The sequence below is a fragment of the Pteropus alecto genome, unplaced genomic scaffold (assembly GCF_000325575.1).
Source record: "Pteropus alecto unplaced genomic scaffold, ASM32557v1 scaffold113, whole genome shotgun sequence".
Lineage (NCBI taxonomy): Eukaryota > Metazoa > Chordata > Mammalia > Chiroptera > Pteropodidae > Pteropus > Pteropus alecto.
In genome coordinates, this window is record NW_006433949.1 from 8,008,699 (window position 1) to 8,022,539 (window position 13,841).

The 13,841-nt window shown below is 43.1% G+C and overlaps 1 protein-coding gene and 3 pseudogenes across 4 annotated transcripts; all 4 read right to left on the reverse strand.

Annotated features, from left to right (window-relative positions):
• On the reverse strand, positions 1 to 13,824 carry SNRPD3 (small nuclear ribonucleoprotein D3 polypeptide). 4 transcript variants are annotated; one of them, XM_015586821.2, is made up of 5 exons: positions 13,673 to 13,775; positions 13,307 to 13,382; positions 12,189 to 12,332; positions 2,347 to 2,539; positions 1 to 233 (listed from the first exon to the last, which is right to left on the reverse strand). In XM_015586821.2, the coding sequence occupies exons 3-5, from the start codon at positions 12,312 to 12,314 to the stop codon at positions 172 to 174; spliced, it is 381 nt and encodes a 126-aa protein (XP_015442307.1). In that variant the 5' UTR covers positions 12,315 to 12,332; positions 13,307 to 13,382; positions 13,673 to 13,775; the 3' UTR covers positions 1 to 171. The 4 variants fall into 4 exon arrangements, with proteins under 4 accessions (XP_015442307.1, XP_006908748.1, XP_015442309.1 ...); XM_006908686.3 differs by lacking the exon at positions 13,307 to 13,382 and having other exon boundaries at positions 13,673 to 13,824; XM_015586823.2 differs by lacking the exons at positions 13,307 to 13,382; positions 13,673 to 13,775 and adding an exon at positions 13,513 to 13,651.
• LOC112477296 lies at positions 2,817 to 2,935 on the reverse strand (annotated as a pseudogene).
• On the reverse strand, positions 7,357 to 7,475 carry LOC112477237 (annotated as a pseudogene).
• Positions 9,882 to 10,000, reverse strand: LOC112477304 (annotated as a pseudogene).
• Positions 13,825 to 13,841: the final 17 nt, after the last annotated feature.

Genomic DNA, 13,841 nt, shown 5'->3' on the forward strand with positions numbered 1-13,841 from the left:
TTTTCTCAAAAAGAAAAGCAACACAACAACCATATTTATTTAGTTTAACATTTCCCCTGATCTAAAGAGAAAGATGTCAAAAGAAAACCTAGGACATATACATAAGCCCCGCTGAGCCCAGGTAACCTAAAAAAAAAAAAATAAGGGCAAAGTTCTGTTCAACAGATGAATTTATCTTCGCTTCTGGAAGATGTTTCCGCGTCCCATTCCACGTCCTCTTCCTCTCGCGGCCACTGGAAGGTGGGGAAAAGAAAGGACGAAGCCAGGTTAGTGTGCTCAGTGAGGACTCATGCCACAAGGCAGCTGAAGCCCTGGGACATCAACATGGGAAAGGGCCTGAAAGGCCACCTGGGGAAAATGGAGCCCCAGAGAGGGGCAAGGACTGGTGCCTGCCATCAGAGCTGGAGCGGACACCAGACTCCTGCCTTCCAGCCAGCACCACTTTCTACATGAGGCTTGTAAGCAGGGCGCCGAGAGTGAAGGTGGTTTGGGGTGCGAGTCTGAGAACCATAGAAAAGATACATTCCCAGAGCTGGCTTAGGGCAAGTTAATAAAACATGACAGATGCATTTAATTCACACTTAAAATTATGAAACAAAGACAGTTAAATGTTAACATCTGTTCAATCTGGGTGAGGTACTTTATTACTTTTTTGAGAGATTCTGCATGTATGAAATGTTACATAACAGCAAAACAAAAAACAAACTAACACAAAAAGCAAACCCACTCTTAATACAAACAGTATGACAAGACTGCTGTTCTCTGTAACCCATGGGATCTAGGAGGGGACCAGGGGCTTTGAAGAACAGGAGAAAATATTCTGATAGCTACTAACTGGAGCCTCACTCTCTCGCCTCTTACACAGTCTGGAGCTGCCCTGAAGAAGGGATGTCACCTAAGAACCCAGCCACATGCTGATGGGACCAGAGCAAGGAGCTGGGAAAGGCACAGATGGCTCAGGCAGAAGCCACTGAGCCTGGGCAAACTCACTGCCAAGTACCTTCTAATGCACAGCCACTGAGTTTCACCTTTTGCTAGAGAAGAATGTACAGTTACAATGACAGGAAGGACAGCTCTTCCCTGAGAAAGCAGAGAGTAGCAATTCCATCAAAAAAGCTGGCATTTCTGAAATCATTCCTTCTCTAGGACAAAAGGTCCAGAGCTTCTGGTTCCACCTCCTCACAACTCCCTCTTGTCTAGGAAGGGAAAGGAGATTCCCTGATCAGTTTTTTGGGAAGGCATTTTACTATTATTTAAAATTTTATTTATTTATTTATTATTATTTAAGCCTGATCTTCCTAGGTGGTCTCCCATCCAAGTACTAACCAAGCCCGACCCTGCTTAGCTTCCGAGATCAGACATCGGGCTTGTTCAGGGTGGCATGGCCGTAGACCATGGACTGTGGCTCCACTGGGGAACAAATCCAGGACCTTCTGCGTATAAAGTAGACACACTAACCGCTACACTATGGAACCATGTCCATGGGAAGGTATTTTAAAGGATTACTCTATTGCATCTTTAAACTCAAAAAGTTACCTCACATATAAAAAAATATGTATAGCAGCTAAAAATTGTGATGGACAATCCGGTGATTTTCCTGCACTGTCTTGTTTGTTTTAAACCAATGTTAAGACAGATTCTAACGACTGCACTTGCTTTCTGAGCTAATCAATATGGCAGAACTTTCCATGGGCCCAAATAAAACCTCTGATTAGGCTAACACAGAAGAAAGGTCAAACTAAGTCATTGGGAAAAGGCTAACCTCATTTTTAGAATATACTAAAGGAAAGATTTATTTTTAAATATAGGAAGCTTTGGAGATAGAAGTCTGGCCACTTTAATGGGTAAAGATGGCCTAAAACTGCTCACTTCTTATCTGAAAATGGATCCCCACCATTAGCATTTCCCCGTTAATGGTGAGAGCCAACACATATCCCCAGGCTATCTGGGAACTACTGCCCCACTGCTTTAGAAGTCAAGCTAACCCACACGGTGGTGCCCTGCTCAGCAAGCTAAACAAGAGCAAGCTTCCCCAGGCCTTTTGGACATCCTCTGAGAGATGAAATTTACCTACTTTTAAGTTTAAGACAGGAGTCTCTTCTTCTAAGGAGCTACCATGGATTTTGCAGAAGCCTTATAAATGCAATGGGGTGAGGCAAGAGACAGCAGGACAAGGCCCTCAGCCCCTCACAGATGGAAGCCCCGAGACTCCAGGGAAAAGGGGTGGCAGTGGGTGTAGTAATGGCCGGGGTCAGGTCCACCCCATCCCTAGGCAATAATAGGGCCCTTTTCTAAAAGATACACGACAGCCCCGTATGTTAAAACCCATGTACGAGGAACACCTACCTTGGGCCTTCAGAATAGCAGCTTTCCCTCGACCAGCCCCTGAGCCTTGGTTTTTGTTTTTCATGCTCTTCAACATGGGTGCATTTTTCAGCATGTCAGGCAAAATCAAAAAGCGGATCTTGCTGCCACGGATGTATACCTGCTCCAGCTGTGCCACTCGGCCGTCTCTGTATGTGACAGTGATGTTGGACATCTGGAAAGGAATCACCACCAGCTCATCAGTAAGGGCCAACAGGGTTAGTGGAGCAAAGGGGCACAGAGAGAGGGTCTTGGCTGCTGGGAGGGAAGTCCAGAAATGCAGAAACTAAAGTCAGGAAATAAAAGAGCCACCAGGCAAAGCCAGGGAATGCAAGTACCTATTACGGGCACCAGGGACTATGCTAAGCACTGTACATATATGGTCCTCACTGGACCCCTAGGGTGGTATGAGATTTCCTTTCTTTAAAAATTTATTTTTATTATATTTTTTACGCCTACAGCACCTGGTCTTCCTAGGTGGTCTCCCATCCAAGTACTAACCAGGCCCGTCCCTGCTTAGCTTCTGGGATCAGACGGGATTGGGCTTGTTCAGGGTGGCATGGCCGTAGACAGCTTTCCCATTTTAAAATCTTTTTTATCTTTTTAAAGATAAAAAAGTCTATAGCCATGCCACCCTGATCCCAGAGCTCTCACTGCTTCCCCTGCCAACATGTGAGGCTCTCAGCGGTGATAAACTCTAATTAAAACCGCTTTTAACTGCCTATCCAAACTGTGTCCTCTCCTGCATTTGCCCAGCACAAAGACTTCAAAGGTACAATGAAGGTCATGAGCATGCACCAGATGTGGTTCCGATTCTCCTGGAGTGTACCCTAGAAGAGCCCCTCTGGCTTGGGTGACTAGGGACTGAAAAGTGGAGGTGGCAGTGCCTGTACGAAGGGCCTGGAATATTGGAGCAGTGTGAGACAAGAGCTAGCACAGAGAGACAGGACACTCAGGCAGGAACCTACTGGATGCAAGGACTAGAGCAATGGATTGGGATGGAGGAAAGAGTTGTCACCTTAGAGACGACTGCAGGGAGGGAGGTCACGCAAGTTCGTGGACAGAGGAAAGGAGGATAGGGTTAAGGCAGCACTTTGGAGAGATGAATAAGCCAATATGGATAAACTGTGAAACAGAGGTGGGGAGCCAAGAAGTCAAACCAGCCAGGAGACTGGCTTGGTGTGGGAAGGTGACGCAAACCTGCCAGTGCCAATTTCAACAGGTACCATATTTATCAGAAAAAGTAGCTTATTCTATGAGTCTTCTGGAGGGAAGAGAATTACAGTTTATTCAGAATGGGTCAGGCCCACATTGCAGAGAGGTGTGCTGTTTCCCCAGATCTCAGACTGGCTTGTTGCCATCTTATACTCACTCACTCCTTTCTTCAAGTGCTGACTGACCATTCAGCCTCTGCTTGAACACCCAGAGTAGGAAAAAACTAACACTCTAGGGCTGCCCCAACCATTATGTGAGTTCAAATAGTTTCGAGAGCTTCAACCCACTGGTCCCTCAGGGGCGACAAGGCTCGAGTTACCTTCTCCAACCCCAACACCCCCAGTTTCTTAGCAAATTTTCACACTGTTTCTAAATCCTTGCCATCCTGTTCTTGCCTTGAAGAACTTCGTAGAACCTCTGCTGCCACAAATGAACACCAGATATGGTTATATTATCGAGAGAAAAACGTAGGTCTGACCCACACTAGGTCAGGCTCACAATACCAGACAAACCTGTGACTCCACAGAGGACCGAACAGGCCTGGGAACATATCTGAAGCCCAGCCCTGCCATCGGTCAGGAGCATAACCCTGGTTAAGGCTCTTGGCTCCCCTGAGCCTCAGTTCCCTAACTTACAAAGTGAGGAAAAACAGAACATAACAAAGCCAATGTTCGCTGAACACTTGCTAGTGTCCCAGGTGATTTCACACAGCAACTAATTTTATGTCACACAATCTATTGAGATAGATACTATCACCATCCCTGCTAGAGATGAACCAGCACAGGCCATCAGAGGCAGATCTGTCCTCAGAAGCCACACCCTTACCCACTCCATTCTCCTGCCCAAGGTCACACTGTCCTGTATGGCCTGGCTGGGGTTTGAACCCAGACCTATCTGACAAAACTCACACTCTTATCCATACACCGGACCACCACATACTTCCTACAATTATTAAGCAAATTATATGGGACAAATACGTCTATATGTTGTCCTATTGCTTAGTACATAATAGAACCTCATTAAATAGTGAATCAAAATGATAGTTAAAATGTCTATTTTAGAGTCTATGCTGATGCCAAGTCACTTCTCCAGCACATTTTAGTACATCTCATTCCTTCTTGTCATAATCTCCCCAATCCGCTTTGAGAATCCCTGACAGAGGTTGTTATGCAAAATCAACAAGATGTAAACTAAGTGTTTTCACAAATGGCAAGTGTCCTGGCTGAAGCAGGAAAGAGTCCAGCATCATCTGACTCATATTCCAACCCTAAGAACCAGGTCGGCTATTACTCTCGTGTTCTCTCTGCCGTACCATTTGAGAAATGACTGCTGTGTACAAAGCCCCACAGTCCCATTGCCCATCCACCCACACAGCTTGTTAAGTAACTCTGAGCTGGGTTCCCATAAGCCAAAGGCAGTAATTTGAGTGAACTAGGTTTTAATGAAAGTCAGGCAGAAATATCCAGTTTACTCAACTTTCCCAAATAACCACAATAAAACACAGATGGCATAAGCCAGGTGCCCAACTTAAATGACATCTTGATGGAGAGATCTTAGTACAGTACTCTCCATGGTTACCCACAGTCTGAAAATATTAAAAGGAAAATTCCAGAAATAAAGAATTCATAAGTTTTAATTTGCACACCATTCTGAGTAGTGTGATGAAATCTCATGACATTCCGCTCCATCCCACCCAGGACAGGAACCATCCCTTTGTCCATCCTCCCCACAGTGTATACACTACTCACCTGTTAGCCACTTAGTAGCCATCTCGGTTATCAGATCAACTGTTCTGGTATTCAAGTAACCCTTATTTTACTTAATAATGCTCCCAAAGCCATTCATTTACCTTTTATTATAGTATAGATATAATTGTTCTATTTTATTATTGTTGTTAATCTTTCACTGTGCCTAATTTATAACTAAACTTTATCACAGGTATGTATGTATAGGAAAAAACATGATACACACAAAGTTTGATACTATTCTTGGTTACAAGCACCCACTACGGGGTCTTGGAACGTATCCCCTTGGATAAGAGGGGCCTACTATATAGGAATTTCCTCATACCTGGGGCTAAGACAGCGCTAGCTCCAGGGCTGTAAAGCAATGTTAAGGTGCCTCGGGGTCATCAATCACAGCATTCCTGTTGTGGGGCACACAGCAGGCTCTCTGCCCTACCACTGATAGTAGAGCCTCTTTTCTACTCATTTTCCTGCTTGAAATCTGACAGTCACAGTTGAGGGTTTGAAATATTCAGAGGCAACAGGATCTAACAAGTTTACTCTATGCCTCATCTTTAGAGACTATGGTTAAGATCACAGACTAGGGTTTAGATCCGCTCCTTCCATGTCTGGTCACCCTGGGCATCTGGAAGCGTGTCCTCAGAGAGGTCCCTGTGATGACTGAAGGATCTACTGTATGTAAAACTAGCAGAGTGCCTAGCACAGAATAAGCATACAGTGAATGGAAGCTTCTGGTACTATTAAGCACATAGCCTTTCAGAGACAGGTCCTAGCTTGACAAGTTAAACTATGACAAAATATTTAATAGTGCCCAGATCTTGGTTTTTAAATTCTATTCCCAATCTAAAAAAACCCAAGGCTCCTTGAAGATTTAAACGGCTGATTCCAGAGCTGGGTTAGGGAAGGTGGGCCTGACACAAACACCTTGTGCCAAAAGGTAAGGCTGTGCTCTCCTAAAATGACCAGGACATACCAAAAAGACATAGGAATCAGCTTGAGGGGCCTCTTACTGGTCAAATCAGGGATAACGTGAACATCAAAATAATGAGAGTGACAGACATAACCTAATAAAATAGAAACCCAAAGCCCACACTGATAATAAATGAATAAATGGGAAATAAAGAAAGGCTCTTCCATACAGCAGACCTAATAAATACAGAAAGAATGACGGAGTTTTTTTTTTTTTAAATCATTCTTTACTATCATCATAGTAAAAAGATTCAAAAAAGAATCTTCCCTGGATGCTAAATGAGGTGGGAGTGTGTATGTGTGCACATGTGTGCACGCTAATGAGAAATAGTATACTCACAAGATATTTACTTAAAAAATCTCCCTGCAAAATTCTCTTTAGTTACAAAAGTCAAAAGAATATACAGTGAAAAGACCACATGATATCTTAACCAAATAATCAAGGTTAACAAAATCAATAAGGGAAAAAGGCGTTTTTGAGCCTTTGGGTGTGATACCACGAGGAAATAAAATCACTCACACAGTCACAACCAAAAGCATAACCCGAATCTAATCATGTGGAAACACCAGAGAAACCCCGATCAAGGGACATTCTAAAAAAAAAATAACTGGCTCTATTTTTCAAAAACATCAGTGGTGCGAAAAGCAAAAGTGGAGGAACCAAGACTATAGAAGCGTAAAGTGAGCTGACAACGAAGCGAAGTGCTGCAGATATAACGACATTGTCATAAAGAACGATATTGGGACACTTGCAGAAACTGGAATATGGACCGCAGGCTAAAGTACTGATTCAATGATGAAGTTCCTGATTTAATAACTATACTGTGGACACAATAGGAAATTATAATGTTATTAAGAAATATACGCAAAAGTATTATGCAATAAAGGAGTATGATGAATGTAATCCACTCTCAAATAGTTCGGAAAAAAATATATAGATAGACTTCTAGGAATTATTCTCTTCTTCTTCTTTTTTTTTTTTGCAACCCTTGGTTGACTTTACAGGTTGCAAGAACCTTGCCATCTTACAATCCCTTATTTATTTATTTAAAAAAATTTTTTATGCCTACAGCACCTGGTCTTCCTAGGTGGTCTCTCATCCAAGTACTAACCAGGCCCGTCCCTGCTTAGCTTCTGAGATCAGACGAGACTGGGCTTGTTCAGGGTAGCATGGCCGTAGACTAGGAATTACCCTCTTCTTTACAAATAATATTTACTGTGCTTTATGGTCATAAACTTAACCGATGCTTGTCATTTTCAAAATGAGAAAAAAATTTTAAAATACTTCTAATCACATATAATTTCCACTAAAAGGTAACTACTCACTTTGGTTTTATTTTTAGAAAACTGGGAACATATCGTGGAGCTTAAAAAATTTCCCCCCACTATGTCAACAGCAGTTTCCCATAACATTAAATACTCTCCAAGGCTATTTTATTGGATAAATAATATTCTTTGCAATATACTGTTTATGACAATTTACTTAAGCTCATTAGAAATGTTAGTTGTTTTCATTAATAAAAACAGAACTGCAATGGCTATCTTCACATATAAACCTCTGCCCACAATTTTGGATGTTTCTAGAGGTACAACTATGGCATCAAAGGGCATGAACTCTTTTACACTGACATAGGTTAAATGTGTTTCAAGAAAGGGTGAAACAATTCACACTTATGGCAGAGTAGCAAGGAACCCTTGGTAGCATTATTTTCTTTTGCCAATTTGCAAGTTTTAACATTCTTACTGTTTTCTAATATGCATGTCTGATTAATAAGGTCATTATTTTTTGCATGTTAAATATCCACTTATATATTTTTCCGTGAATTATCCACTTTATGATTTGTATCCATTTAATCGAAAAATTAAATTTCCGTCATAAAAAAAATTATGAGATGTCCTCAATGTTTGAATGCTGACTACAGGTGGGCTAGGACAGCACTTGTAGCGGTCATTAAGACTCTCCATAAGAACTTCTGGGGACCCCTCACACTGGACACCTAATAAAATCCACAGCCAAATTTCCCCCAAAAGTTACATAAGTCTAGAAAATTAAAATTATGTAGCTTATTTCTACTCATTATTCCTCACCTTAAAGCTCCTTTTATGATTTTTAATATTTTACCAAGTATCTGACAAGGATTCTTTCTTAAAAAAAAATTTTTTTTTCCTGATACTGAAGAATCCCTTGGTTCCCTCCTTGACTTTTAATAAAGACAGGATGCTTCAAGCCCATGGTGCATACACATAACCAAGAACAGAAACTTCCCCGTTTAGGAGTCTCCGGTTCTGTCATCCATACGCAAGCTGGTCAAGAGATGGGATAAACTCCATCTGGTCCCATCTCTGCTACAAACAAAAATCAACTAAAGAGGCCTTTGTGGAGAGTCAGAGAGGTCTTGCTTACCCTAAGCACAACAGGGCCCTCAGTAGAAGCTCAGAGCAGTACGTGTGGGGCACCGTCATCTATAGTTGATGCCACATACCACAGCACTGGTCGCTTTGTAGCTGTGGGGTGCGGGGAGTGGGAGAGCAAGGCTCTCTGCCTTCCTAGCCAAACCTCAGATGCACAAAAGCACCTACACCCTCTGACTCAATGAGCACCGCATCAAGAACCTCATCCTAGGTTTAGTGCATGCATACATTACATTTTCAAATGCCAAAAAAAGGCTATAAGGAGCTGCAGTAAAAATCCCCAAGGAACCAAAAAAAAGGCATGTTTTGTATGGAGATGTTGAGCACATTATCTAATAAGGCTATAGCTCCATTAGGGCTCAGGAAAAAATGTCTCCCATATCTGAGTGCCTGGGAAAACTGCACAACTGGTATTTTATCTTAAGGACACTTGCACCTCAGAACTGATGATTTCCCTCTGCCTGGCCTCCAGGAAGCTTAGAACTGAATGTTCTAAGCTTACAATTGAATGTACCTTTATTAAATGTACAGGGATTCAAGTTTACGTTTCTGGGTACTGAATGCCTGGCTTCATTTTGCCATCTACCCCAGCTTACCTGCACCTTGACCTGTCTAGTTTGATCCTACCATATACATTTTTCGTAACCCACTTTATACTCTTTGAAAGAGGACAGAGCAAAAATTAAATACTAAAAAAACCCAAAACACATTCCTAGGGGGAAAAGTCCATGAGAATCGTGGTCTCTCATTTGTTTTCCCAATCTTTGTGGTGTGACCCATCCCACTTTTGTATTAGAAAATGTTGTTAAACCCAACATCAAATGGGAAACACTAAACTCCAGCTGTCGTCTAGCACAGAACAAGCAGAGAAAGTGCTAGGAGGATGCTCTCATTCCCAAAGCTACTAACTGGGGCCAGGAAGGAAGGAGAGCAGTGGGCACTGTGAGAGCCATTGGCCTCCCCATCCCTGGGATGGTGAGTAAACCACACTGTGTTCACTGCTGCTAGGTTCAGCTCTGCCACAGCCTGCTGGGTTTTTTTAATTCAATGTGCCAAGTTTAGGTAGACCCAGCAAAGACTTACATCTTGGGAATGGGCAGTGTTACGGGACGAACTGTGCCCCACTCCCACGTTCTTAGGTTGAAGTCCTTTATTTTTATTTATTTATTTATCTTACACCTACAGCACCTGGCCTTCCTAGGTGGTCTCCCACCCAAGTACTAACCAGGCCAGACCCTACTTAGCTTCTGAGATCAGACGGGATCGGGCATGTTCAGGGTAGCATGGCCACAGACTTAGGTTGAAGTCTTAACCCCCCACCCCGACCCCGCACTAGTACCTCAGAAGGTGACTGTATTTAGAGACTGGATCTTTACAGAGGTAACTGGGCCCTAATCCAATATGACTTGCATCCTTATGAGATTAGCATACAGGCACACACAAAGGGAAGACCATGTGAAGACAAAGGAAGAAGCTAGCTATCTATAAGCTTTCCTTCATGGCTTTCAGAAGAACCAAAACACATTCCTAGGGGTTAAAGTCCATGACATTGTGGTCCATGACACCTTGAGCTCAGCCTCCTAGCCTCCAAAACCTTGAGAGAATAAATTTCTGTTATTTAGGTCACTCAGTGTGGAACTTTGTTACGGCAGCCCTAGCAGATTAATACAGGCAGTAGGCAGGTGGCTGGCTTCCACCATATGACAAGCATTCACTTATTTATTCCGCACTATGGCTCCAAGGCTGAGGTGTTAGTTTCATCCCTGATTTAGAAAGGAGGAAAGAGAGGGTGAGGAAAGGCCAAAGCTTGCTCCAAGTCATACTAGGTGGCAGGCTGCAACCCGATTCCAGATCCATCTATTACCAGGGTCTGTGTGCTTTATCCCACACTGGTTGCATCTGAGAGACCACCGATATTATCTGGTCAGTCATCTTCATTACATTACAAACAGATGAACAATCTGAAGCCCTGAAGCCCAGTAAGCTGTCTAAACTCCAAACCCCAGTCTTGCATTCTACTCACTAAACTAAAGTTCAAAACAGATGAAAATGCCTTAGGTCAAAGGACAGAATCTATAACAGTGGTATCCCACAAAGGCAAAGGAGGCCAGGCATCACAAGACCTTTAGAGAGCCCACGCCACCCATCTTGACAGCATCAACACTGAGGAGAAAAACCTGTGGTCACCAGATACCTATCTCCCTGAATGCCAGGGAACTGCCCCAGCTGGTCAACCTGGCATGAAAATGATGCTCAAAGCTACAGAGAAATCACAAACAAATGAATGACCGTAGGAAGCAATGGATAGTTAGGACACCTGATCCACAGAGTGACCTTGGGTAAGTCACTTTATCTTATGACCTTCAGTTTTCTCAGCTGGGAAATATTAACAGGTACCATATGTTGGATTTATAATGTGCAAGGTGCTGAGCTAGCTGTTGCTCACACATAACATGATCTTTATGACACATTGAAGTGTAGGTGTTATCCCTGTGGCAGTCTTTAGAGTGCCCTGCTGAGTTCTCCCTTCAAGGGACAACAGGCTGTGAGGGATGCAGGGAGCTTACAGCCTCCGGCTGCCACCTTTGAGATCCACTACGGCATTCACCCTGAGGCCACTCTCTCCCCAGGCTGCCAGCCAATGACTGACCACAGTGGAGGTACCAGAGCCTAGCCATTTCTGCCCCATGCTAAACTCTTCAGTCTTGGCATCTACACCACAGAGGACCCAAAATAATATCATCCCCATTTTACAGACAAGGAAACTGAGGTCATTAAGATGCCTACGGTTATTCAATCAGGATTCAAACCAACATCTGATTCCAAAGCCAATGGTTTAAAGAACCAATGGTTTAAAGAAGTGTGCTGATATATTTTATACTGTTCCATAAAATGTTATATAAATTCACATGATTATTGGTAAAAGGCAAAGTAGTGCCACGGGAAGAGCACCATATCGGGAAGCTGCTCCAACATTTATTATTAGTAAGGTCACATTCAGTTAATCAGTACTTTAATCTTATTCTACCTATTTTATAGATGACAAAACTCTCACCAAACTCACCTCAAAAGGCAGTTGCTATAATCAAATAAAACTACCCCCTCGCCCCAAGAAAATTGGCAAATAAACAAAGTATGTGAGTGAAAGATTCTGCTAACTGCAAAGCATTATGCGAACATGTGGAGGCAAATGGAAAATCCCAACAAAGGGAGTGCTGCCACGTCTCCTGAACAGGTCTCCCAAATAAGGGAGAAAACGGTTATAGAATGAAAAAAAGGACAAAGTTAAATATTACAAACTTCTGAATGGGCTTTTATTCATGCTCATATCCCCATACCTAGCCTATACTAGTCTCCTGGTACATATCAGGCATTCGATAAATAACTGTTCAATAAGAACTTCAAAAACCTCCAATCACCATCTTTCTGCTTTCCAGAACAGAGGCATGAGCTTTCCCCAGTCTCACGTGCAAAGCAGGATACCTGGCAGTTCATGTTGTCCTCTGCCTCAATGAGCTTCCCACGATATACCTCACCGGTGTTTGTCTCACATGTCACAATGTGACCCTCTGCCTCATGTAGGACTTTAATCGGCACACCAATAGACATCTTGGCAGGAAGAGAGTTCTACAGTGAGAGAGACAACAGTTAGTTGATATTTCAGAGCCTGAGAAGGCATGTTGCAAACACACCAGGCCTACCTTAAAACCTGACACTCCAGAATACTTTGGAAAAAGGTCAAAACTGCATTTTCTACAGAAAAAAAAAAAGGAGCTTAACTCCTAGCATGAGGTACCTATCTGACAAATACATGCAGCTGTGGGAAAGAATGGGGGGCCTGGATAGAGAGAAATCTAATGGGAATAAAAAGTACCTCCACCCCCCTCTCTGCTACCATATGTCCCTTTTATCTTCATCAAATAACCATCAATCAATTCTGTGTTTTGCGGGCAAGGGGGTTGGACTTCTTGTTCCTTACAATGTATTTGGAACCCATGGTTTGAGAACTCATGATATAAACCTGAGCTCTCCTATGCAGCCACCACTGTTCATATGTAGCTATTCAAACTTAATTAAAACAAAATAAAATTACAAATTCAGTCCTTCACTAGCCACATTTCAAGTGTTCAACAGCTACATGTGGCTAGTATTACGCATATATGCGTACAACGTTAAACAGTACAGATATAGGCCAAAGGATCTAGACAAATCTAGAAGAGGCTGTGCATTTAATTTATCCATTCAATGTCTTTTGACTCTCCACTTCATCAAGGCTAAAGAGAAAATATCAAAGTATTCAAAAATTGACAATGTGCTATAAGCAGGAAATGCTTATCTTAGAGGAAAAACAATCAGGGCAAGTGCTTAGCTTGATCTAATTAAAAGAAACAAGTGGTAGATTTTTTTATTCCGAAATGAGCAAGGACTGAAGGCTGCAACGCATCATGGGTGTTCAAGAAAGGAAAGAGAACGCGAGTTTGGGAAAGACAGACTCTCTTGGTGAAGAGCCTTAGGAGTTTGGATTTTAGGCTTAAGACAGTAGGGAACTACTGCAAGATTACAGATAAGGAATGATCCAATTAAAAGGCTGCAGCACTTACAAAATGGATCAATTCAGAAACAGGGACATTTTTGACAAAACTTCTGTAACTGTGGAAAGCATGGGGGAACCAGTACCTGAAAAGGGAATGGAGACAATCAGCCATAAATTATTTCAAGACTCTGCCTGCATACTTCGAAAAACAATGACCCAGAGAGGTATAGAAAGTGAACAGCATGTACCTTGGGGAAAAACTAGTGAACTCACTTCCAGGCACTGGTGTGGCGATGCCGATGTTTGGATGGCCCCAACTTCCTGCTCTTCTCCCTCCCAGATCCCCAGAGCTCCACGGCGATGAAGCCTCTCCAGGCCCCAGGCCCTCCCAGGTGTCTTGGACCACCCTCGCCTGCCCACAACGTCTCCTCACCGGCTCTGGCCTCCTCTTCCTTTCCCGTGCGGCAGCGGTGACTCAGGTTACCGCGAAGGCGTGAGGCGATCGAATGGCGGGTCCCGCGCTCCCAGAATGCCTTGCGTTCCCAAAATGCCGCGCGTAGAGCCCGCCCCCTTAATTTCCCTTGGGGTGAGCTTCGTCTCGC